Source organism: Fukomys damarensis, unplaced genomic scaffold (assembly GCF_012274545.1).
Source record: "Fukomys damarensis isolate Sample0158 unplaced genomic scaffold, DMR_v1.0_HiC HiC_scaffold_19, whole genome shotgun sequence".
NCBI classification, from domain to species: Eukaryota; Metazoa; Chordata; class Mammalia; order Rodentia; family Bathyergidae; genus Fukomys; species Fukomys damarensis.
In genome coordinates, this window is record NW_022900931.1 from 7,563,990 (window position 1) to 7,588,460 (window position 24,471).

Here is a 24,471-nt window from a genome sequence, read left to right on the forward strand (position 1 = left end):
CTAATGTCCTCAAACATAAAAAGCGATCAAGATATGTGACAGAAATCAAAGCTAAAGAAAAAAGGGAGCAAATAGTTTTTCTTTTTTGGCTACCGGAGGAGAATCACTACTTACCAACTGAAACTGGGGAATCTGTGGAAGCTGGCTCAGCATGGCAATTTGTTGAGGAGATAACTGGGGCCCCACATTGAAAAGACCTGGATTCAGGCCACTGTTGGGAAACTGCTTGAGCATTGAGGCAGAAACCTAGCCAAAAAAGGGGAGGAAGATTCTCAGAATTCCAAAGTAAAACCTTTTCTGTGAAAAATCATCTTAATGATCTAAAGCAAGAATTACCATTTTTTTCCTTGAAAAAAATTTTTTTTTTTTTTGGTACTGGGGATTGAACTCAGAACCTTGTGCTTGTGAGGCAGGCATGGCACCACTGACCTAAATCCCCAGCCTCTCAAAAAAAAACAAAAAAAATTTTTTTTTTTTTGGTTCGGGGGATTGAACTCAGAACCTTGTACTTGTGAGGCAGGCATGGCACCACTGACCTAAATCCCCAGCCTCTCAAAAAAAAACAAAAAAAATTTTTTTTTTTTTTTTGGTACCAGGGATCAAACTTGGGTTCTTGTGCTTGCAAGGCAGGCAGTGGAACCACTGAGCTAAATCCCTGGCCCCCTCAAAAATTTTTAGAGACAGGATCTCACTATGTAGTCCAAGCTGGTTCTGAAACTGCAGTGATCCTCCTGCCTCAGCCTCCTGAGTGCTAGGATTACAAGGCTGCATGAGCCACCATGCTGAGTCCAATTGAAAAATATTTAAAGGAAACACATTAAAGTGTTAACAACGATCATTTCATCACTGAGCAGTAATATAAGAAATTTTTAATTTTCTTCCTAGACTTTCCAATTTTTTACAATAAAAATGATGAATTTTACAGTCAATAAATCATCTTCAAGAAAAAAAAAATCTGACAATACTGCTATTGTTTGATTGAAAAATTATTACTGGAAATGTGCCATAAAACAAAATATACCAAATTGCATGGAGTGAACACATTAATGCTATGAGCAAGAGACACTAGAGAATCAACTGATGACGTCTAATACCCAACAGTCACAGAGAGCCGATGGAAAGAGCCTGTAGGTCAGATAGCCCAGCTGGTTCCTTCTCCCTGGATTTCAGGAGTAAACTAGGCTAGGCTGCTGGGAGCACTAGTGACAGAAAGGGGATCCCCTTCCATGTTAGGGCCATGGATATTGAGTTGATCTATGTCAAATACTTAGAATTGTACTCCATAAATGTTCATATTATAACATACGATGGTTCTTCAAACAGCCAGAGACAAGGATTACAATTCCCTTGCCTCTCATCTTCAGCTAAACAAGACCAGTTTTTTTTTTTCCACCTGTAGCTCACTCTATTTCTCAATGAAGAGCCCAGAGCAGAAAGCCATTTTTCACTCACATCAAGCACGCTTGGTCACTAGTAACCATCCTCTTCAAAGACAGCATCCATTAATAATGCCTACTATCTCAGGTTCTTGGGTGACCACATCCAAACTCCCAATTCAAACATGAAGTGCAGTGTCAATTAAAATGTCTTGCTCTTCCCAAGCAATATTAATATTTAAGCCATGCAGCTGGGTTTTAATTTTTATTAATTTATTTCTTGATTCAAATTTAGGACCTTCTATTTATTTTTATGTGCATGGTACACAGTACTCTACGAATACCCATTAAACAAAAGAACTTCTTTGTATTTTAACATGAGTCCCTCCACCAAATTCTTTTCTCTAGTGTTATTCCACTTATTACAAAGCCTGTGAACCAACCCCCAAACTCTGGGTCATCCATAGGAATGTGGAATTTGACACAGCTGAGGATAATCTGGTAGGATGCCACTAAAAACTTCCTTCCAACCTGAACTCTATCAATCTTTAAACAGCCAGTCATTTACTAATCCATACAACTATTTGGCACTTAGCCTATAATTTCCATTCATCCAAAACACAGCATGTCAAATGGCCTGCTAAAGTACAGGTATGACAATTGTATCATTTTCTTCATATGATATTTTAAATCAATCAATGAAGGAAATAAGTTAAAACCTGGTAGCAAACTATGCTTACTGCTAACACAGGTGGTCACAAACCATCTTTTTGAAAATCTAGTTTAGATTCATGCCTAGAATCGACACCAAGCTCATCAGCCTTTTAGCCATTTTATTTCACCTTTTGGAAACTGTATAAAAATTTCCACATTCTCATGGTTTCCTGCTAGGGGAGAGGTGCTTCCTTTTCATTTCAGCTCTCAGGCTCCATCTACAGGGACACCCATCTTTAGTGGAGCACTTCAGGTCCCTCTGCCCTTCTTGGCAGCAAGCCTGAAGGAGGACTGTCCCATACCACTTACATGGGTTAAGTTTGGAATTTAGCATTAGGAAGTTCACATACTCTAGTATACACTTCACTGGTAGCTCTGGTCCCAACACTACTTCCCTTTTGCCTTAAAAATTCAGAAAAAGAGGGGCTGTCATCGATACGTAATACTTCTTGAAGACCTTCAACATTTCTTAAAGATCCCAGACAAGGCTCTACAATCCTTTACATAAATCCCTTCTCTGCTGTATAATTTACTTTGTCTGTAGCTCTCATGGTTTGAACTTTATTTTTTTTCCATTAAGCATGCTACATATTTAACCCAGAGCCTTGCACATATTTACATGAATGCTCCACTTCTGAGCTAGCTGAACCAGCCCTGAATATCCTTCTCAATAGAAAAAAACAAAAGCAATAAAAAATGAATTCTATTTTATAATAACCTGTGGGGCATTAAACAATTAATCCAAGCAAGGATTTCTTTCCAAGTCACCAAACCAAACTATATGTTCTTTTAAGAAGCCTTTTTTTTTTTTTGCAGCCTCAGCTTATTTTGTGTTCTAACCTCCAGCATACCTTATACATGTTCATCCTTGCATGCCAGATGTGTGAGAGAATAACATTTTATTTCCCTCACTACTGGGAACTGATAAACCCAGGGCCTTCACTGAACTACATTTCAGTCCTTTTTTATTTTGAATTAAGAGTCTTACATAATCGTCTAGGCTGGTTTGAACTGCGATCCTCCTACCTCAGCACCCAGAGTGTAGGAATTATATCTGCCTGAATTTCTATTGTTTTAAGCCACACAGCTTGTATAATTTGTTATGGTGGCCCTGTGAAACTAGTACAGTAACTTTCTACAATTTTCTAGGCCTACGCTACCCAATAAGTTAATTACTAGTCTCAGGTGCGCCCCCCCCAACATTTGCGTTGCAAACTTTCACAGCTGTATTGTGTAAGACTCACTGTCAGATTACAAATGAGTCTGATTTACAGACATTCTGCTGGAATGGAACTCGTTCCTACATCAGGGAATTACTGTATGGAGTGTGTGAAAGATGGCTAGTATACACTGAAATGTGCTCCAAGTGTATATACATATCAGGTTACAAAATCTTTTTGTTTAAAGAGAAAGGAAAATAAAAATTTCAACAGTAATAGTAAGCACTGACAACTATATGTGAAAATGACATTCTGGCTATACTGTGTTAAAGAACACACAGACACACACGCATATATACGAAGAGAGAGAGGGAGTGAGAGCAAACTAGGGTGAAACCCAGGGCCTAGAACATGGTGTGCTGGTCTCTGCCACTGACCTATATCCTCAGCCCTGAGAATGCAAGAATACATCATTAAAAGTAGTTCTACCTGTTTCTCTTTACCTTTTAAAATGTGGCTATTAAAATTTTTTAAATTTCGGGCCGGGGATTTAGCCCAGTGGTTCCGCTGCCTGCCTTGCAAGTACAAGGACCCCAGTTCAATCCCCAGTGCCAAAAAAAAAAATTTTTTTTAAATTACATTATGTGGTTTATATTATACTTCAACTGGGCAGTGCTATCCTGGCTCATCAGCATTGTTTCCAAATTCCTTCCCAAAGTTTTCTTCTGTGATTCATAAGGGCTCATTTCTGCTTATTTCATCTTCCAACCTGCTGGCATCCAAAATATATGGCCAGGGCCGGGGATTTGGCTCAATGGTTCAACCGCCTGCCTCTCAAACACAAGGGCCCAAGTTTGATCCCCAGAACCAAAAACAAATAAAGAAGCAACCTAAAAAATATGGCCACTGAGCCTTCATTTTCCTTCTTTGTTCTGTTTTACCAGCTCTACTGAACTAATCAGAAGATCACTGGACCAACCACCCACTACTTTCCAGTTTGGGAATGGATTCCATTCCTTGCCAAGAGCCCATTATTCTGTCCCCCTGTCCACTATCCCTACCATTTAAAGAAAATGCCACTTAAAACAAACGAACAAACAAACAAAAAAGCAAAAAAAAAAAAAAAAAAAAAAAAAAAAAAAAAAAAAAAAACCTGCCATTTAAGGTATTTACTTAAGGTATATGTATTCTAGGAAACAAATATAGGAACATTCAGAGCAGGGCCAGGGATTTGGCTCAGTGGTTCTGCCACCTGACTTGCAAGCACAAGGGCCCAAGTTCAATCCCTGGCTGGCACACACACACACACACACACACACACACACACACACAGAAAAGAATATTTATAGCAGCACTCCTCATAATTGTATTACTACCTAGAAACAATCCAGATATCCAAGAATAATACAAGAGGCAAATAAATTATGGTATAATCTCATAATATAATTCTACAAAGACCACAACTGCCCAAAGGAATATGATGGGCAAATCTTAGAAATGTTAAGCAAAACTAAAGGGTGGCAAAAGCTATATATACTGTATGATTTCTGTAAGTACAAAAAAAAAAAAAAAAAAAAAGGACAAAATGAAACAATTGTTAAAAGATATCTATAGAAAGACTAACAAAGCACAGAAGTGCTAACACATGGCATCATCTTGTAAATTCCACACAGTAACAACTGCAGAAACCATGAAAGGTACACTTCTAAGGACTTCCTCTCCAGCCTTGCTCAACTTCTCCCTTCTGCAGATTTTCCCTTCCCTCTTCCTCCAAAAAATTACAAAAGGACCAGAGAGAAGCACTGCTACTACACTCCTGGCAAATGGCTATTCATACCTGGACTGCAGAATAATTAAAGTGCAGCTTTGCACATTCCTGATATAGGGAGTTAATTATTCTGGCTTAAAAGCACTTCAATCTCCAGCTGGGCTGGAGAAAGCAAAGATCTTGTTGTAATCAATATGGCATTTAATGAAGCACTGCAGGTGCAAAATGACAGGAACTTAAAAGGCAAGATGAAACAACCTGCTAGTTTATGTTACTTTCTGAATATTTGAGTCACTGAAGGAAAAAGGCAACAGTAGAAACACCACCCCCCATCCTCAGGGATGGAACCCAGGGCTTTGCACAACCAGGCCTCAGCCACTGAGCCACACCCTTAACCTGGTCACAAATTTTAAAGACGAGTTTCAGTGTCTGTTGTCTATGCCTAAATACTAACTTCCCTTATAAAGTGATTATTTGCCAAACATTTTAAAAAATGCTCATGTAATTCAACTCAAAAATTTTATTCTGGGCAACTAGGTTTAGAAACAAAGTCAAAGAAAAACATCTGAAAAAAAATTGTTTTTTAAAATACAGAAAGTTTAAGGAAAAAATGGAAGACTCTATTAGTAAATATCCTGTTCCCGTTACACATTAAATCAGTGTTAACCATATCTGGTTAAATAAACAAATTTCAAAAATTTGTGTCAATTTTTTGCTTTTGAAGTGGTGATAGACGCCAGGGCCTTAGCACTACGTTACATGCTTAGCTGTTTTTTATATGTTTTATTTTGAGACAGGATTTCACAAGGGCTAAGCTGCGCAGGCAGGACTTGAACTTGTGGTCCTCTGTGCCTCAGCCTTTCAGAGTGCTAGAATTACAGGTGTGCAATGCCACATCCAGCTTATACTTTAAATAGAGTACTTCGGTTACATATGCAGCATCCAATCCTTCGTCAAAGGTGACTGGGCTTTCACTGTGGAAACCATTCTAATATGCATTGTCCTGTGACCTGACATGCTCAAATCACTGAGCTCAAAAACAGCTGAAGACGCTCAGGCTCCAGGAGTAAACCAGTCCCTGCCACTGTGAAGCCTGATACATTCCTATGAGCAGGGGGCAGAAAAAAAGGCAATGAACAGAGGAAACCACTGGAGGGTAAGGAGATGGAATGACCATCACCAATGCGGTGATGACATATGGTATATAATGTAGCCAGGGATGTTTTGTCTGATGAGGTGGTGTTCAAAAAGAGATCCAAAGTTGAGAAGAGAGCAGTCTGAGTATATGCTTAGTACGCTGGGGCCAGCTGGCTGGAAAGGCATGAATACATGGAAGATCAGCAGGTACCAGGGAAGGCCATCACCAAGAACCTCAGAGCTCTCAGGAAAGATGCTGTGCTCTCAGTGAGCGAACAAGCCATGAGGGGATGCCCAGAAAAGAAAATACAATGTTTTTGGAGCAATACTATGTGGAGCTTTCTGTAATGTTGAAATAGCCACTAGCTAGGTGTAGTTTTTTATATTTCAGTTCATTAAACCAAGACAAATAAAATATTCAGTTCTTCCAGCCCACCAGCCACATTTACAGGGCTCATGTGGCTAATGGCTACAACAGGGGACAACTGGGCTTTAGATGATCAGCCTGACTCAGACTGCAGACAGCAGGAATTGAATGAAGCAGGGTGAGGCAGGCAGACGATCCCTACAATAATCTAGGAAGGGAATGGTGGTGACCCGGCCAGGGGCTGTGCTGGAGGAGATAATAAGAAATGATCAGCATCTGGATAAAGTTCTCAAGGGATACTAATGGACTGAATGTACACCTAGTGGTGGCTACAAATAGTAAGCAATAAGGTTCAAGATCAGGCATTCTGATGATTCAATGTTGGGAAAGTTAAGAGGCACTTATAATGGAGCTAGAAAGGAGATGCAGAGAATCAACGTAGAAGGTGTCCAAAAAGCCAAATGAAGAGTGATTGGCTGTGCCAATACTGTCGACACAAAGAGCAAGAAGAGTGGAAATAGGAGGACCATGTTCTGTGATAAAAAGATGGGAGCTGCCTTTCCTAAGAGGGTCTGAATTCTCACTGCTACCACCTTACTGGCAGTCCTGTGCTAAACTTGAGCTACTTTTCTTTTCTCTGATAATTTCACCATTCAAACACATCCTCCTGTTTACTGCTGGTGTCATCTTTTTAACCTAAACCACACAGTTTCTCGTATTAACTCTCAACTGAAAAACCTCACTCATGATAACCTTATCTATAAAAGCAATAGTCAAAATTTAGGGCGCACATAAAGATCACCTGGGGACCAAGCTCCAAAGTCCAAAATTCTGTCTCATTAGAGTGAAGACTTTCTTTGGGGTTTTTTTTTTTTTTTTTGGTACCGGGGATTGAACTCGGATCCTTGCGCTTGCAAGGCAAGCCATCGAACTGCTGAGCTAAATCCCGGGCCCCTAGAGTGAAGACTTTTAAATAGACACCTAGGTAATGGCTACGAACTAGGCTAACATGGATTGGGCCACAGGACAATACCCAAACTACTAAGCAAGGCAAACAAAGCTTTGACAACTACAGTCCCAAACTTGCAGTCTAGATTCTTCCTATTCCAGCCTGGATAGCATGCACATGTATACATATACTTCAACCAGCTCAAGGAAATTAAACTAACTTCAGCTCCCCAAATATGCCATATCCTTTTAGGTATTACTGCTCCTGCAAGATGCTCCTGCTGCTTGGAAAGCCTCCTTAATCTCACTGTGGCCTGAAAACCAATTCTTCGCAATCCAGTTTGAATGTCACTGCTAGTGCAAAGTTTCATCCAATCTCCCAAACTCTATTAAACATTTCAATACGACATTTACTACACTCTCTCCAATCAGAAGAATATGCAGGAGACTGGCACAAATCTCTCATCCCCGTCTCCAAGAAAACCAAATGACATAGCTTCTGTTAAGAAACAGAACTAATAGGTTCCCATGGTATCCACAGGACTGTGTCCAACACACTTCAGCCAGAACCCTCTGCATTAGCTCTGGAAGGAGTTCTAGAGCATCTAGTTAAGTCTTTTAACATATAATCCCTCAAGATCTTGGAAATAATCCAGAATCTGATAATTCTTCTATATATGTGTAGGTGAATCCTTGAGAACAATCAACTTCTAGGTGTTGCCTATCAGAATTTATAAAGTAGTTTTGATTATAATCAATTAAAAAGTCAACATAATACAATTATTAGAAAAATAATTTTGATAAAAGGAATACAATCATAATGTTTTTCATACAAAAACAACTAATTTACAGTCATGATGCAGTAAGAAAAAAAATCATATTCTCTTCTAACAATTCTGAATTTGGCGCTCAATTTTCCACATTTTTAGGCTAATAACTACCATTCATTTCATATCCACAAAACCAGTGAACAGCTGGTAGCTACATGAATGGTCTTTATTTCTGAATTGTGGAAACATAAAATTGCTTACCTGGGGGGAGATAAACTGGGGAGGCACTTGTGCCCGGAGACTAGGAGAAGAACTCAGTGGTTGCACTGGGGTGTGCAGACCTCTCGATTGTGCTGTGCTGTTTCCAAACAAACCGTGATTGCTGCCCTGTAGATGTAACAGCACCAGTGAGACTTTTGTTACCGAAAGAAAACACATGTAAGAAGCTGTTCTGGTTTCTATCCCTCAGAAGAATCACGATCTGTGTTCTGTGGAATCACAGCACTTTATAACTGAGAAGCTCTTCATCTTGGAATGCTGGGGGCCAGTTACTCAAATGGAGTCATGGGCATACCATTCACCATCTGAGCGCCTGATGAACTCTATAAACCAAAAGGGTTACATTCAGCCAAATGTTAGCAGCACTATATTCTTTCTTTGTGATTGAAAGTTACAGGCAAAATGAGATTTAATTCAACTAAACTACTCTCTTTTCAAGGCTGCTTAATTTTAGTCTCAAACATTATAGTTGCAGAAACCCTCTTAGAAGGTACCTGACTAGGAATACATGCTTATGAATAATTCCAGTGTAAAATAACACTCTGATATCACTTCTCTGAGTTCAGTTCGTTTAACCATCCATCACCCATTCCAGCAGTGAGCCTAGGGCCAACAAGAACCCATTCTAGCTCTGAACACCCTTTTCCTGTCTTGGATCTGTTCAATCCCTTCTTTGCTAGATGAGGAAATATTAATCAACTGCACAGACATAAAAAGGGAAGAAAGGGGAAAAATAAATCATTCCATGGATTCAAAACAAGTATTACTCACCTGTACCTTTGCATTAAAATGTACGACTACTAGTCTAATTAAAGGTAAGCACAGTTCCCTGGTTTCTGGAGGACCACCTCCCTGAGCACATTCTCCACTGTTCAATGAGAGCTACAGAAAAATGGGCTGTAAGGTGATCCTGGCCTTCTGATTTGTTTCTAGTCAAGAAAGTCCTTCAGTAGACTTCTACCAGACACCGTCCTCTGCCTGAGAATGTTCCCCATGCCATTTTCACGTGGTCTCTTTAAGTCCCAGTGCAGAGGTCAAGACATCATCCCTAAAACCTTCTTTTGCACTTCATGTGCAAAGTGACATGAGCGTTATCAACACTGTAACTGACAGCACCCACCAACAAACTGTGTCGTAGTTATTTGCCATTCTGTCTTTTTACCAGCTTAATCATTCCCTATTTACATTCCCAGAACTCAAAACAGCCTTGGTCTGTAGGATGCATGCATCATTTGCAAACATCCATCACCCACCAATTTGCATACATGAAAACATCTTGCGAAGCACCTCCAGCAAAGAAAACTGCCCCACTGTTTATACTGAAGATAAAAACTTCGAATTGAAGTTGCCATCAGCTTATCATGGGGATAAGGCAATTTTAAAGAATTTCATGAAGGCAGCATTAAGTTCTAGAACACTGAGGATACTGTGATGGCTTAATGATTCAAAAATAGATTAAGGGATTACTACAGGTAAATTAATAAACTTAAAAGCACTGAAAACAAAAATGATTATAAACATAAAGTAGAAATGGCAATTAAAATGTGTATCTCAGAAAAAAAAAATCAAAGATCCACCTTGAGTTTTATGTCTCCCACTGGACTGTTTAAATATGAGAAGCCCTAGGAATCAACTGTAGACATCAACTGTAATGTCTCTATTTTTCATGTCATATTCTTCAAACTGCTGGTATAAGGTGAAATGGCTCAGCTCTAACTTTTCTTGATTGACAGCTTTGGTACTGATCTTTGCCAACAAAAAAGGAAATGTTTATTTCAGCAAGGCTTAGTCTAATAAAATTGACCTCACATTTTACTACCAAAGTAATAGCCTTATAACCAGACGTTATTTATTCACCACTGGTTCTTGGATGGTGGAGCTGCTGGTAGCTACAGCCTTTGCCAGATGCATGTTTTGGTAAAATTAAACTGCTTTTTGAGCATCTTTGTACATGTGTACGCAAGAAAGGGGAGCAGGGGACAGATACTGAGACTGAACCTGGGACCTTGCACATAACATGCCTTTTAACACTGAGATACACCTCATCCCAGTGGGAGTCACTCATCATCATCATCATCATCATCATCACCCTTAGAGACAGGGTCTCACTTTGTTGACCTTCAACTAGTGGGCTCAAGCAATTTTCCTGCCTCAGCCTCCTAACTAGCTGGGACTATAGGCATGGACCACTGCATCCAGTTTAGAATCCGGATAAAGTCAAGCCATTCTTCCCTCTTCCTAGCAAGTAGACAGATTCCACTCTTCTTGCCAAAGTTCTAAGGTCTCTAAGCCATAAATAGCACTTTGTTATATCTGAAATGGTTAATAGCATAGGTAAATCAGTAGTAGTCTATCAAAAAGTGACTTTCCTAGAGCTTAATAGGGGACCTTGGCATCACCAGCGGCTCATTTTCTTGGCTCAGAATTGCTGTTTTATGTAGAGACAGACTGGGGAAAATGATTATTCTTGACCTTTAAAAAAGTTACATTTCGAAAATAGGGTAGGCCGGGGATTTAGCTCAGTGGTTCCACCACTTGCTTTGTAAGCACAGGTCCTGAGTTTGATCCCCAGTACCAAAAAAACAAAACAAAACAAAACAAAACAAAACAAAACAAAAAACCCAAAAAGCCCCAAAGCTTGTCTATGTACCACCCTTGGTTCATCTGGCTATTGCTACACTTGATCTTAGCCAAAAGGCCGAGAAGCGATCATCTGGCTATTGCTAAAGCCTGACTGTTATATGTGAGGCTTCTAAGATGGTCTGATTCCTCATAGTTATTGGTCATATTTGCAACTTCAGTGTTTAACTCAGGAAAGTATATACATTTAAAACACAATAAGCAAGCCAAATGAAATCTTCTGCAATTTGGAAATTAAAAATCATAAAAAATTTTTAATTATAAAGGATTTGAATTAACTCTCTAGAATACTCTGAAAGAAACCATAACCAGGGCCAGTGATTTAGCTAAGTGGTTCCACACTTGCCTCACTAGTGCAAGGTCCCAAGTTAGATCCCTGGCACCAACCCCTCCCCAAAAAACTCCCAAAACAAAACAAAACAAACAACAAACAAAACCATAACCATATTGGGATAGAGCACATGTGTCTACCTATCTACCAATGTACCTTGTAGTAATCCAAAAACACAGAAAGAAGAATGACCTTTTCTGAAAGCCCAATGCCAAACTAGTCTGGCTGGTCTATTATGCTTGAATTTATGTACTGACAGCATCTGACAACTATGCGATCCTGGAACCACATTTATAATCACCATTAACCAAGAGTGCCTCTTCCCTGTTTACATAAACAGTATGTATACATCTTCTCTGTACAAATGTTGGGGGGGGTACAGGAAGAAAACAAAAGATTACCTACGATTCTCAATTCAGACATCACCAATCTGAACACACAGACAACTGGAAAGTATATGAGAGACCTGTGTGCAGCCTGACTATGGCGTAAGAGGTATTGCTTCACGTCATCTTTAATGTATCTGTGAAAATCATCATATGAATGAATCCAAATAGTAATTACATACTATATAATTAAGGTCCTCTCGTGACATCCTGAGGTAAAGGGCACAGTGACAGGTGAGGGGTCACAGAATTATGGATGGGAAAATATCCCCACTAGAATTACTGTTGGAGAAGTGCTGTGACTTCAAGTTCCTGGTTTCCTCCCCAACAGCTGAAGCAGACTGGAGTGAGAGCCTGATGCTATGTGCCTCGGGCCTTGGAGGGGGAGGAGGCACCATCATCCGACCAGCTCTGCCAGTTTTGTCTCCACTCACGGCTCTTCCTTGGAGGACGGCCAGGTGCAAGGCCAGAAAAGGGCCCGCTCCAGGTCCAACAAAATCCTGCCAAATATAAGCAGTATCTCCTCTTTCCAAAGCTCCATCATGCATTAAAATTATCCTTCTCTGGTAATTACTGCATTTTTAACTTAAAGATACTAAAGATTTTTAAGCTGAAGTTGCTTAAAAATTTCAAGATGTTATAACCTTCACACTTAATCTTACTAGTGCTTTTTCCTCCCTATAGTGGGTATTGAACCCAAGGAGTGTTGAGCTACACTCCTAGCCTTTTTAGAAGTTTTGAGACAGGGTCTTGTTAAGTTCCCCTGTCTGGCCTTGAATTTATAATTCTCCTGTTTCAGCCTCCCAAGCAACAGGGATTCAACAGGGCCACTAAGCTTGGGTACTATTATTTTTAATTAGCAAGTGTATTATATTGAAAAGACCCATGAAATATTGCTTATTATTTAATCTAATGTTAAAAATATTACTAAATTAGATTATGTAAAGTAACTTGTAAACTCATTAACATTCTCCTAAGTCAGTTATTAACTGGTTAAATGTGAACTCAAGACCAAAAAATGGCAAGACAAAAGAAACAGGTTTAAAATAAAATCCATGCTGAGAAACATGAAGAGAGATGGGTTCTATGGGCTCAAAGATCTAAAACCTACACTTAATATCATTCTGTGCATTCATTAATCAACAAATTTCCCAAGACAGACAAATGATGCAATAAACTGCAGACCAGAGCCAAGGTGAGGCCACAGCCAAGCAGTTACAAATTTGAGAGGCCTCCTTACTTGTCTAGCAGCGAAGTTTTGGGGGTTGAGCCCTGTGCCGATTGCTCCAAGGCTGACGTTGGGTAGTGTGGAACCAGAGGGAGACAGCTTGTAGCTGGGAGTAGGGGAGAAGGGAGAGCAGGGAGCCTCATCCCCAAGGCACCCATCTTGATTGGAGAAAGGCAAAGTCAGCTGAAAGGTAGTAGGAGTTAGCCAATCACAATGAGTGTTGGTTAGTGAAGCAACAGAATGCAAGAAGGGAAAGAGAAAGACACTAGGAATAAACAAAGTAAGAGCGGATTAGCAATAACGAAGGATGGAATTTGGATCTGACAATAACCATCATACTTTGCCCAACAGACACCATCTGCCATCCTCTTTGATAAAGGTTTTTCTTTTCCACTCAGTAATATATTCTGTCCATTGAACTAAGAGCTGCCATATACTTAGTTTTAGGTATCTAGTATTGATTATTCTGTAAAACACCTGACCCAGGAGCCAGGACAATCTTCTTATGAAGATATTGCTGGCTGGACCAGCATCAATTATGTCAAAAAGGTGGCAGATCTAAAAATTTTGATTTTAACTGCTTTGTGGAGACCAGGAGTACTGCAGATTGATATTCTGAATCAAAGAATAATCTCCTCAATTAGAAATATTAAGAATTAAAACCAACAGATATAAATTATTTGTTTCAATCAGTAGTTGAGAATTTGAAAAGTATACCACTTCAACTAAACACAAACCACTGGGAACTAGAAAAGATAAAAGAGTTCTTTCAAAAGTAGAAGGCAAGCCTTTAGGAGAAAACCCTAAATTTGATTCGTACCTGCAAAGCAGCTGAAAAAGAATTCAGAATAAATTCATCTCTAAAATTCTGCTACCTGTTTTGAGTAGGCCCCCAAATTCATGAATAAATACTTCAAAATTTGAATTTATCACAATTTCATTTGCTAAAGACAGATGGTTCTAGCTTCTGTCCAATTACCTACTGATATTATTTTCATGTCACCACTCTAATGCAGGTGATGTTTGTCTTTTGCTCACTCAATTCAGTAATTCTATGCTTTCTCCAGCATCAGTTCTCAAAAGATAAATGGGAACCAAAGTGCTTCTTGTGAATTATTTTAAAAAAGGATTCAACTCACCTTCTCAAAATAAGGCCCACTATCTGTGGTTCCCATGTCTTTGGAATTAGGTGGACGGAACCCAGATCGATCTTTCCTCATGATATCATTAAAATCCCCGAGATTCATTGCTCGCTTGTCCACATCAAACTTCTTATCTGAAAGAACATAAATAAAAGTGAAAATTTCAAGAATGAATGTTTTCTGCAAGAACTAAGAGTAACCGGCCATATCAGCCCCCCCTGGGGTATAGGTACAAGCTCTTTCTACTCTTTGGAAAAGACCAGGAGAATTCTCACTAGTTTAGGCTAAATTTTGTCTCTGGAACACTAGTGGGTCCTCTGTAAAAAGGCAAACAAAACATGTATCTGTTGCAGCTTGTCTTTCTTGGAAGCCTGAAAGGGCCTTAGGGATAACCTTGCAAAATGTGGCTAAGAAAATATTTAGACTGATTATTGATGTCTGATGAACACATCCTGCTCAGAAACTCAAATGTTCTCAGTGAGAGAAGTTGTCTGCTTTCCTATTTTAGCATGTGCTAGATAAATGGGGTTGTGAAATACAGTTGGGGGAATAAAAAGATAATAAGAGGCACGGTTGTTACCCTAAAATTTAAAGCTTAAGAGCTAAATACAGTTGAACGTGTTCATACTACTTGCATAATGTAATCTCCCAAGTTCAATGATTATTACCACTTTCCTTTCGCAATTCTATATATTTTTGATTCCATGCTGGCATGTTCAGAACTCCAAGATACTTACAGATCAAAATCTGCCTATTTCCTTTACTACCCAGGAGCATAGAATTTCTGAGAAACTCTTCCAGATTAAGGGCTGACACTGCCTATGCTCCAGCTGCAATGGGAAAGTTCATTAATAATGAGATATCTGGTGCAGACAGAACCAGAAACCCAAGTCTGGCAGCACCACACACATAATAAAACAATCTGATTAGTTACTCTATCTGGCCTCTCTCTCTCTCTCAAAAAAAGAAAAAAAAAAAAAAAAAAGCCAGAAGATGTAGTACAACTGAGCTGTCCCTTCTTGAGCAAGGTTTTCGGTGGATGCACCTTCTTTAGCTAACTGGTGGCCTCCACATCCAACCAGCTTATACCTGGTATACATCAATCCTTTACATTCTCCCTTGGCTCATTTGCACTCTCAATCCCTACCTAGTATCTTGCACAGAATCTTGCGCAGAGGAAGTATTCCATAAACTGCATTATCCCAACTCAAACTGGCCAGGAGATCCCAATGGCATATCATTAACACTAAAATAGTCCATTCCCACAGGTGGAAGGATACACACCTATAGACAAATCCATTTTGCTGCTTGGATTATCTTCACTTTGACTCTGGGAAAAGGAAAAAAAAAGATGAGAATTAAGGCTGTCTATACTTGAATCAGAGAAGTGACATTTAGTAATGTGACAGACACATCTTATCCCTGACACTATATTAGATCCTCTGAAATGAATTTAAAACTGGAGTGAAGAGTTAAAGATTTTTAACATACTAGTTTGACTGCTGCTGGTGGCTATACTCCTAAAGTTCAGTTATCACATACAGTCAGCCTCAGTACATCTATGGAGAGTGCAATTGCTAAACAGCTGACTAGAGAAATAAAACTCTGTCCTCAAGCTCCAGTCGGCCTGGGATCAAATTCTACTAATGGCAGCCAAATGATGACAACTTCTTCTCGTGATCTGTCAAGTCATCAAATCTTAAAGCGTGCAGCCAAGTCTTTTGGCAACCAAGACAGGGTGTCCCCACACTGTTCCCAAGAGATAAGGAAATTAGAAATTCTGTAAAAATTCCCTGTATAATTCATCCTGGTATTATTTTCTTATTTGTTGTTGCCCTTTTAAAAATTACAATGTGAAAACCGGCACAGCACTATCAGGGAAAACTATAAATATTAAGAGTCCAATTCTTTCTTCCCTATTCTCCTAAAAAATAAAAATAAGTAATAAATTTAAAAGCCCTCACCTTTAAATGTTAGAGTATGTCATAAAGAGTAAAAGAACACAAAGTAAATATTGCTTACTTTAAGAACATTGTTTAACTAGTTTCTAAAAACGTAATTTTGTATTATATGTCAGTGGTCTTAAAATTCATACTAACCCTTAAATGTGGGCTATGTTATACATATGAGAAAAGTGAAACTTACCAGCAATCCCATATTTGAAAACTGTTTGGCAAGAGGATTCATCCATGAATCATTGTTTCCTCCTTTTAGTGAGCACTACAGAAATGAAATACGTAACCTCAGAACCACAGTTTATCTTAACCTCCTAAATTGCAAAAGTACATAATGAAAATGGAGTTTACCTTTTGAATTCTATTTTTTTGTTTTGATATTTTATCTATTAGTTTAAATGGTTAATACGTCTTATATATTTTTGTTTTTTAAAAAATTCTTATTTTTCTCATCAAAATGAACTAGAAGTGCCGGGTGTGGTGGCACACGCCTGTAATCCCAGCACTCGGGAGGCTGAGGCAGGAGGATCCCTATGAGTTCGAAACCAGCCCGGGCTACATAGTGAGTTCCAGGTCAGTCTCAACTACAAAGTGAGACCCTGTCTTAAAAAACAAAACAACAACAACAACAACAAAAAGAAAGAAAAAAACACCCAAAGGGGAAAAAAACCCAAAATGAACTAGAAGTAACTGAATAACTACTTTTCACATGGAAAAGAAGCCACTGTCAGATTTTTGTTGTTGTTTGTTTTTTGTTCTTTTTGAGACAGGGTCTACAAGGTCTTGTTATGTAGACCAGGCCGGCCCGGAACTCAAGGCAATCCTCCTGCCTTAGCCTCCTGAGTGCTGGGATTACAGGCGTCCACCACTATTCCTGGCTTGTGGTCAGATTTTGTAAAACAAAATTCTGTGTATTACAGTTTCCACTTCAGCAGGCTTCTGTCTTTGTGACCTCAGCTGGTTTGATCTGGAAGAACTGACGCCAGTGCATGTTACTTGGAAAGGCATCTGTTTCAACAGGACATTATCCTCTATGCGGATGCAAGGACTCATGAGGTAGCACTTCAGCTATTTGTTTCACAGCATAAAGGACACTTGACCCAGTGGGAGAGAAGCCTGGTGGAAGACACTATCACCAATCGCTGGAGCAAAGCAAGGCAGTAGAGGCTTTTTGTTTCTTCAGTGAGACAAGCTAGTTCCTCCCCTGAACAGGGCACCAAACACTTGCTTCATTTGCCCTTCTGTGAAGAGGACAGTGGGACAAGGACTTGGATGGGTGATGATGGGGTCTTGTGTACTCTACAATGATCTCATACTATTTTCTCTATTCTTGAAAATTACACTTAGTTACAGGTTTAAATTTTAAAAAAGAGAACGAGAAAGAAGTCCCTTAAAGTAGAAATAGAGGTTATGAAGTTACTGTGTAAGACATACAAAATATCAGTTTTGAAAGATGTAGAGAAATCTGTGATGCCTTACAATTTGTATCCTTAATGCAGTATGTACATTTAAATGGTTAAGATCCTAAGTGTTATATGTATTTTATCACAATTTTTAAAAAAGTCCGCAGTGTGAAGGTCAAAATTACTGCGGCTGGAGCTGAAGCATCCAGCTTGGAATTAACCGAATTAAATAAATCTTGGTTGTTACCTGATTAGGGAATTCATTAGTACTCCCACTCAGTTAATCTAGACTCACTGTTAATTTATAAATGACCAAAAGACTGCAAAAAGCAAATTAAACAACCTAAGAATACACATATGATGAAAACTTTAAAAGATGGTGTGGCGGTGCATGCCTCTAACCCCAGTGTCTGGGAGGCTGAGACAGGAGAATCACAAGTCTAAGGCCAGCCTGTGTGACTTAGCAAGATTCTGTCTCAAAATTTAAAAAGCAGTATCAAATTGCACCCATGTTTATAGCAGCACAGTTTGTAATAGCTAAAACTTGGAAACAGCCCATTTGCCCATATGTTGGAGACTGAATAAAGATGTGGTTTTTCTATAAAATGGAGTACTACTCAGCCATAAAGAATGAGAAATTAGAGTCATTCATAGGAAAATGGATGCATATTGATGTTATACTCTTACATGAAATAAACAAATCACATGTGTAAATACCAAATAGTTTCTCTGGTATGAAAAACTATAATTGTATAAAGATCCTAATGGTATAACTGACAATGTGTAATAGGAAGAAAAGGGCTAAAGGTGTAGGGGAAGTGGGAAGGGCAGGGGAAAGGAAATAAAGGAAAGGAAAAAAATATGAGAAAACGAAAAAATGGAAATAAAGTTTTTGTAAATAGGGAAGGGAGGAGGGGGAGAAGGGAGGGCAGGGGTAAGGGGAAAAAATGAGAACCAAGACCTGTCATCTAAAGGTACAAGAGCCCAATGATGAATGTAACTGCACTGCATACCTAAAATGTACCAATAAACTCAAATAAGAAGAAAAAAAAAAGTCTAGGGGTGTAGCTCAATGTGAAAGTCCTAGATTCAATTCCCAGTACTGTTAATAAGAAAAAAAAATTGAAATATAGTTCCTTTTGAGAATAGAAGAAAAAGTCCTTAAAAAAGAGAACACGACAAGCCGGGCATAGTGGCGCACGCCTATAATCCCAGCACTTGGGAGGCTGAGGCTGGAGGATCATTGTGAGTTCAAGACCAGCCTGGGGTACATAGTGAGTTCCAGGGCAGTCTCAGCTACATAGTGAGACCCCGTCTCAAAAAAACCAAAGAGAACACTACAAAGAACTGCTTAAATAAAATGTCTGATAGAACAAACTGTATTCTTATGCTATGGAAGAAAATCAGAGTAATTTAATCAATATCCCACAGGCAAAGGGGAGGAAGGTCACTGGAAGGCCTTCTAAAACAGCATCAAGTATAACCCAAGACACTACCTAGGAAGCATTACTGAGCAGCAGGACTCTCAGCCTGAAATTAAGAATATGGGTGCCCACTGCTTACTTCTAACGTGTGTGTGTGTGTGTGTGTAGCAAAAAACTAGAAATGCAACAACAACAACAACAACAAAAGAGCCTCTATAAGACAGTAGTTCAGGAGGGAAAACTATCAAAGTTCTGATCAAATTATATAACTCCAAGAAGAAACTAAGTTGTTATACGGGAAGTGAAAAGCTGAGAATGCAATCTCGTACAGGATGTAGAGAATTCACCTAGCTGCTCTACCAGGGCTACATACTGGCACTTCATTTTGTTGTGAAAAAGAGCTCTGCGCCTTGAGATTTCCCCAATCAGGTTAAATGGACATGCTGATTGATCACCATAAAAGCCAGTATGATTTTTGTTGTTGTTTCTCTTCTACATAGAGATTTACTGTACTTCTTTGGCTTTAGAAGGCAAAAAAGCATGAAGTATGAGTCACAAGTATCCAATGAATTATTACAATGTGGAAATTAAAAATGAAAGATACCTCATACTTTTGAAAATTTCATTTTACCCACAGCAACAGTTCTGTAGTGTAAGGTTTCAAGGTCATGGGGAAGGAAGATGGGTAAAAAAGCAGCTATTCGTAGGGAAATACTTTCCCCTTTACTTAGATACCAGGTGCCTCATTTTTTCCATTAACGAATCCTCAGTTCTACCTTCTAAGAATGAGTAAGCAAATGCAAGTATTTCTGAAACAGGCTGCTACCTTCATTTGTTTCTTTCCTCCTTGTCCCCAGCTTGCTGAGTTGTGGGAGGAAGCACTTCCCTGAGAGCCAGTGGTGTTCCAGACTCCTCCATCATCCTCTTCTTCCCAGCTGGGATGGCGAGTTCCTGTGACTGGCCCATCACTCTCCCCCCAGCCATCTTGCATAGATTTGGAATCTTTTAAGAAAAGAAATAATTAATTATCTGTGATAACTACATATAACAATAACCAGAAAAATAATTCTTTGAAGATGCACTATTTTAGTATCTTTGTAATTGTGTCTACTCCATCTATATGGCAAAGTAAATGCTATCAATCATACTTTAGAGAGCAGGAAATAAGCCATACAATCAAGATTTGACCTCTGGTTCAGTGCTTCCCCTATAACAAACTGAGAGAAATTCCAAAACTAAAAAGAACTTATCATAATTAAAAAAATGTTTTGACACTTCAAGAAAACTAGTTTCTTATAATAAGCATGGATTATAGTAGTATGGTTTTGCCTTCCTAAGTGTATGTTATGTACTTTGTTAACAATGAACATTACTAATAGGTATAATAAAGTATAACTGTCTATCTTGTTTGAGTTGAAGTAGAGAAGAAAAAAAATGTGAAAAAAAGAGTAAAAAATTACTGACTATATAAATTATGGTAAAGGAGAAATTCACATATAGCCATAGGAATTTCATCAGAGCCACACAAAGGGGCTTCCTGATGGGACAGCAAGAGGCATGCCTGAGATGCTATCCTCCTTCCTGCTGAAGTGCTGTTGGTAACCAAGGCTGTTTTTACTGGATAAATGTTACAAATTTGTATAATCCTGTATTATATTTATATTATGATTTATAAGCATAGGTATTATACCACCCACTGATAAGCAAAAGAAATTAAAAGCCAAATATAAATATAAATAACACACTGATCCTTTTATAAAAATGAAGACATGTAGATGAATCATTCACTCATTCTCCTCTTTTTTTTTGACAGGGTCTTGCTATATATTCAGATGGTCTTGAATACACTATGTAGCTCAGGCTGACCCTGAACTTGCAGCAATCCTCCTGCCTCAGCTCCGAGTGCTGTGATTACAGGCATGCGCCACCATGCCCGACTATGAACCTTTCTTTTAGAGAATGGAGCTAAACTTTAACATTTTTTTTCTTTTTATAAAAAAGAGAGCAGAGCTGGGGATGCAGCTGAGTGGCAGAGAGCACCTTCTTAGCACGCCTGAGGCCCTCAGTTTGATTCCTAGCACTGCTAGAATAAAGAAAAGTGAAAAATTAGGATGCCTCCCTGTCCCTTCTAAGGATCAAGCTAGGCAAGTGCCCTACCACTAAGCTACAGCCCAGCCCAGAGAGCTGATTTTTAATACACGTCTCAAAATATCAAATGGATGGCATCTGAAGGCTAGAGAAGATCTCAGATTAACTATCAGCATCAGTTGGATGATCTATCTCTTCCTCCATGCACTAAGCATTCAAATCATCCATATCAAGGACATGAACCATAACTACAGATCCTAAAGAGAAGGCAATATGGAATATGGAAAAGGTGAGCATTCCATATGGAAGAGGGGTAATTCTAAAGTTGAGAAAGACACATAAAACCCTTGAAAAGTACTGTTAAAAGATCACTCTGTCCCAAGGATGCAGTTAAACAGCTGGATCTGTTTCAAGTCTAGTAAGTGATACTTCCCATGAAGACAAAACTGATATCACACAGAAAATCATGACTGGAACAAAAGCTTCACAAAGCTCATTATTTCTATGATGTGGAAGAGACGTGTGATGCTAAAAGTGCAGTAAAGTTACATAGGCAGGAATGTGAACTTCTACAAGAAAGCCAATTATCCTATTCCTCTTGTAGCACTGTAAGAGTTCCATGTTAATGCAACCACAGAATCTCTTTTCTTGTTCAATTCTGAGCATTTCATTTTCATTATTTAAGCGATAATCCCTTACATCTGCTATAGGCTTATGGTGGAAAAGAGATGTTGAAACATTTTGAAGAAAGTTACAAGCAAGTTGAAATGGGTACTTGACATTGAATTTCTCAATTCAGGAATATCCAATGAGGCATTCCACAGCATCAATCTACAAAGTTTTGCAATTTGTGATGACAACACATACCCAGCTGGATCAAGTGTAGCTTAGATTTTCAGTGATTATGAGCAAGCACAACTTTTTTTGTTTTAAAAAATTAGAATGAAGAAATCTGTGTCCAGTTCAAGACCTAAGAAGTTCTTATGTGGATAGATGAATGAGAAAAAGAGATAAAGATGAAAATGAATGGCAGAGACCATGTTCCACATTAAAAGCCTGGGTATTCTTAAGTATACTCACAAACAGTAGAAATGCAAAATAGACGTAGAGAGCATATTTAAGTTACTGGGTAAAAATGCATCACATCAAAATTTCAGTTCTGGCCAGATACCAAATCTAGGTTTAAAAAAAAAAATCAACAACACTAATTTATGATTTTTTTCATTGTAAACATTTTAATACATGCCAAGAGAAGTCACTGACATTTGATACTATTTATTTAATGTTCCAGGTCCCAAGTCTTGCTGAATCAATAGTTTTAAACACTAAACAGCCCTCATCAAAATGTTTGACTTCCAAATTAAGAAAGAATCCCTCAAAATCAAAAAGGTGTTCTACTTACTGGGTTTCATGGCATTGGGAGCGTTGGCGGGTGTGTTCCCCCAGCCCGTGGTCGATGCTCCTGCATCATCCATTTCGCCCCACCCAGGACTGCTTTCATTCGGCTCACCCCAAGCTGAAGTCCCATTATCTGGAGCAGGTGGTGTGCTTTTGCTCCAGACTGTGAAAAGAAATGTGTCTCTAAGAACGATCTGTTAAACACCTGATATCCAGAGGGATGAAGGTGGTGGGGTCAGGTACACCCACTCTCTCTTGGCAGAAATAGACACAGGCTGAACCTTCACGAAGAGCATCTGGCAATGTTGGTTTTAAAAAGTTCAATGCACATTACTTTTGACCCAGTAACTCTACTGCCAGGAAATTACACCAAAGATATGTGTCAAAGTAGATGAAATTACATGCACAACAATGTTCACTGCATCACTGTTAGAAAAAATTTGGAAGCAACCTAAATATCAGAAAGGGACAGGTTAGATGAACTGTGGGTCCCCCATAAAATGAACACTATATATGAAGCAATTAAAAGACAGAACTGTATGTGCTAAGATGGAAAGCGTAAAAGTAGATGAAAAATGCAAGTTGAATAACACTGTAGAAAGTATTGTCCTTTTAAAGGATAGATATGTTTTGCTATAGGTTAAGAACACCATTTATGAGCAAACTTCTAAGAGATTACCTATGGGGAGAGGGATACAAGGCACTAAGATTCTCTAGCAGTCTTCGTTTCCTTTCCTCATTCTTTTCAATACATAAAAGAGTGATCATTTCCTATCTGTCCATAATTGGAGTTACTGAACACTAGGTTTACTTTGAGTAGAAAACTGATTATTTTGAGGGTTGCTAGAGTTGAAGCTACCTTTTTTTTGGTACCAGGGATAGAACTCAGGACCTTGCACTTGTGAGGCAGGTAGCGGCACCACTAGGCTAAATCTCTGGTCCAGAAAACTAATTATTGATATTATGGATGATTATTATTTGAGGGATGGTACTGGGGATGGAACCCAGGGACAACTGAGCTGCATTTCCAGCCCTTTTTGAGACAGGGTCCTGCTCAGTCACAGCTTGTCTAGGCTGGGCTCAAACTTGCCTTGCCTCAATCTACCAAGTACCTGAGATTACAGGTATGCACAACAATGCTTGGCAATATTGTGATTAATTTTAACTAAAAAAAAAAAAGACTTCAAAGGTGCATCCTCTTAATAGGGGAAATTATTTTATGGGAGCATTCAGGTCAAAGGATCATTTGTGTCAAACTGAGAATGAAAATACCTATTACTTTAAACTTATAAGATATGCTGTTTTCTATTCAAGTAGTGAGGGAAGAGTTTAATTCTGGATAACTGATTATCCTGAGATAACAATCTCCTAAGCAAAGTATTGTCCCTTCTGGAGGTAATTATTAAACGCCACCTGGTGGGCCAGGGAATTAGATCAGTGGTGTTGCCATCTGCCTCACAAGCACAAGGTGCTGTCTGATCCCCGGTACCAAAGGGAAAAAAAAAAGCCACCTGGAAAGAAATCACAGTTGTCTAACAGTTGTCTATATGCCAGTTTTGCTACATCACTGCAACGGCCCCTTGGAACAACACAGATTATTTCCCTTTGTTGGTGAAAGAGAGGAACCGAGGACGAGTTCACAGATAAAACCAGAATGGAAGTCTAGTCTGCTTCTGCTACTACTGTAGTTCTTTATTTTTAAATCTGGAGCATAATTTGGCAAGATATAAATCTGGATTCTACAGTCCATTACGATTATGAGAAAATAATTCTGGGACTAACACTAGGTTGCCATCTTTTCCTTTTGCCAAGAATGAACACTATAACACACCATCAGCAGCTGCCAATGCTAGCAACTTACAGAAAGAGAAGTTCTCTTAGCAACAGAATAAGAACTGTAGGAATGATTCTCAGAAGATAGTTACGCTGAATAAATACACCTTAATAAAAATGCTCT

The 24,471-nt window shown here is 38.9% G+C and overlaps 1 protein-coding gene across 8 annotated transcripts in view; it reads right to left on the minus strand.

Moving 5' to 3' along the window:
• The window catches only part of Tnrc6b (trinucleotide repeat containing adaptor 6B), a 227,315-nt gene that overhangs the window by 23,090 nt on the left and 179,754 nt on the right, over positions 1–24,471 (minus strand). For 5 of the 8 annotated variants that reach the window (XM_010612493.2, XM_010612497.3, XM_010612501.3 and 2 more), the window contains 8 exons: positions 22,519–22,677; positions 19,855–20,030; positions 16,392–16,466; positions 15,531–15,576; positions 14,244–14,380; positions 13,117–13,287; positions 8,502–8,627; positions 115–246 (listed from right to left, as the gene is read on the minus strand). In XM_010612493.2, coding sequence (XP_010610795.1) covers positions 115–246; positions 8,502–8,627; positions 13,117–13,287; positions 14,244–14,380; positions 15,531–15,576; positions 16,392–16,466; positions 19,855–20,030; positions 22,519–22,677 — 1,022 coding nt within the window. The remainder of the gene's footprint in view (positions 1–114; positions 247–8,501; positions 8,628–13,116; positions 13,288–14,243; positions 14,381–15,530; positions 15,577–16,391; positions 16,467–19,854; positions 20,031–22,518; positions 22,678–24,471) is intronic. The other 3 variants (XM_010612528.3, XM_010612534.2, XM_010612539.2) reach the window with 3 other exon arrangements.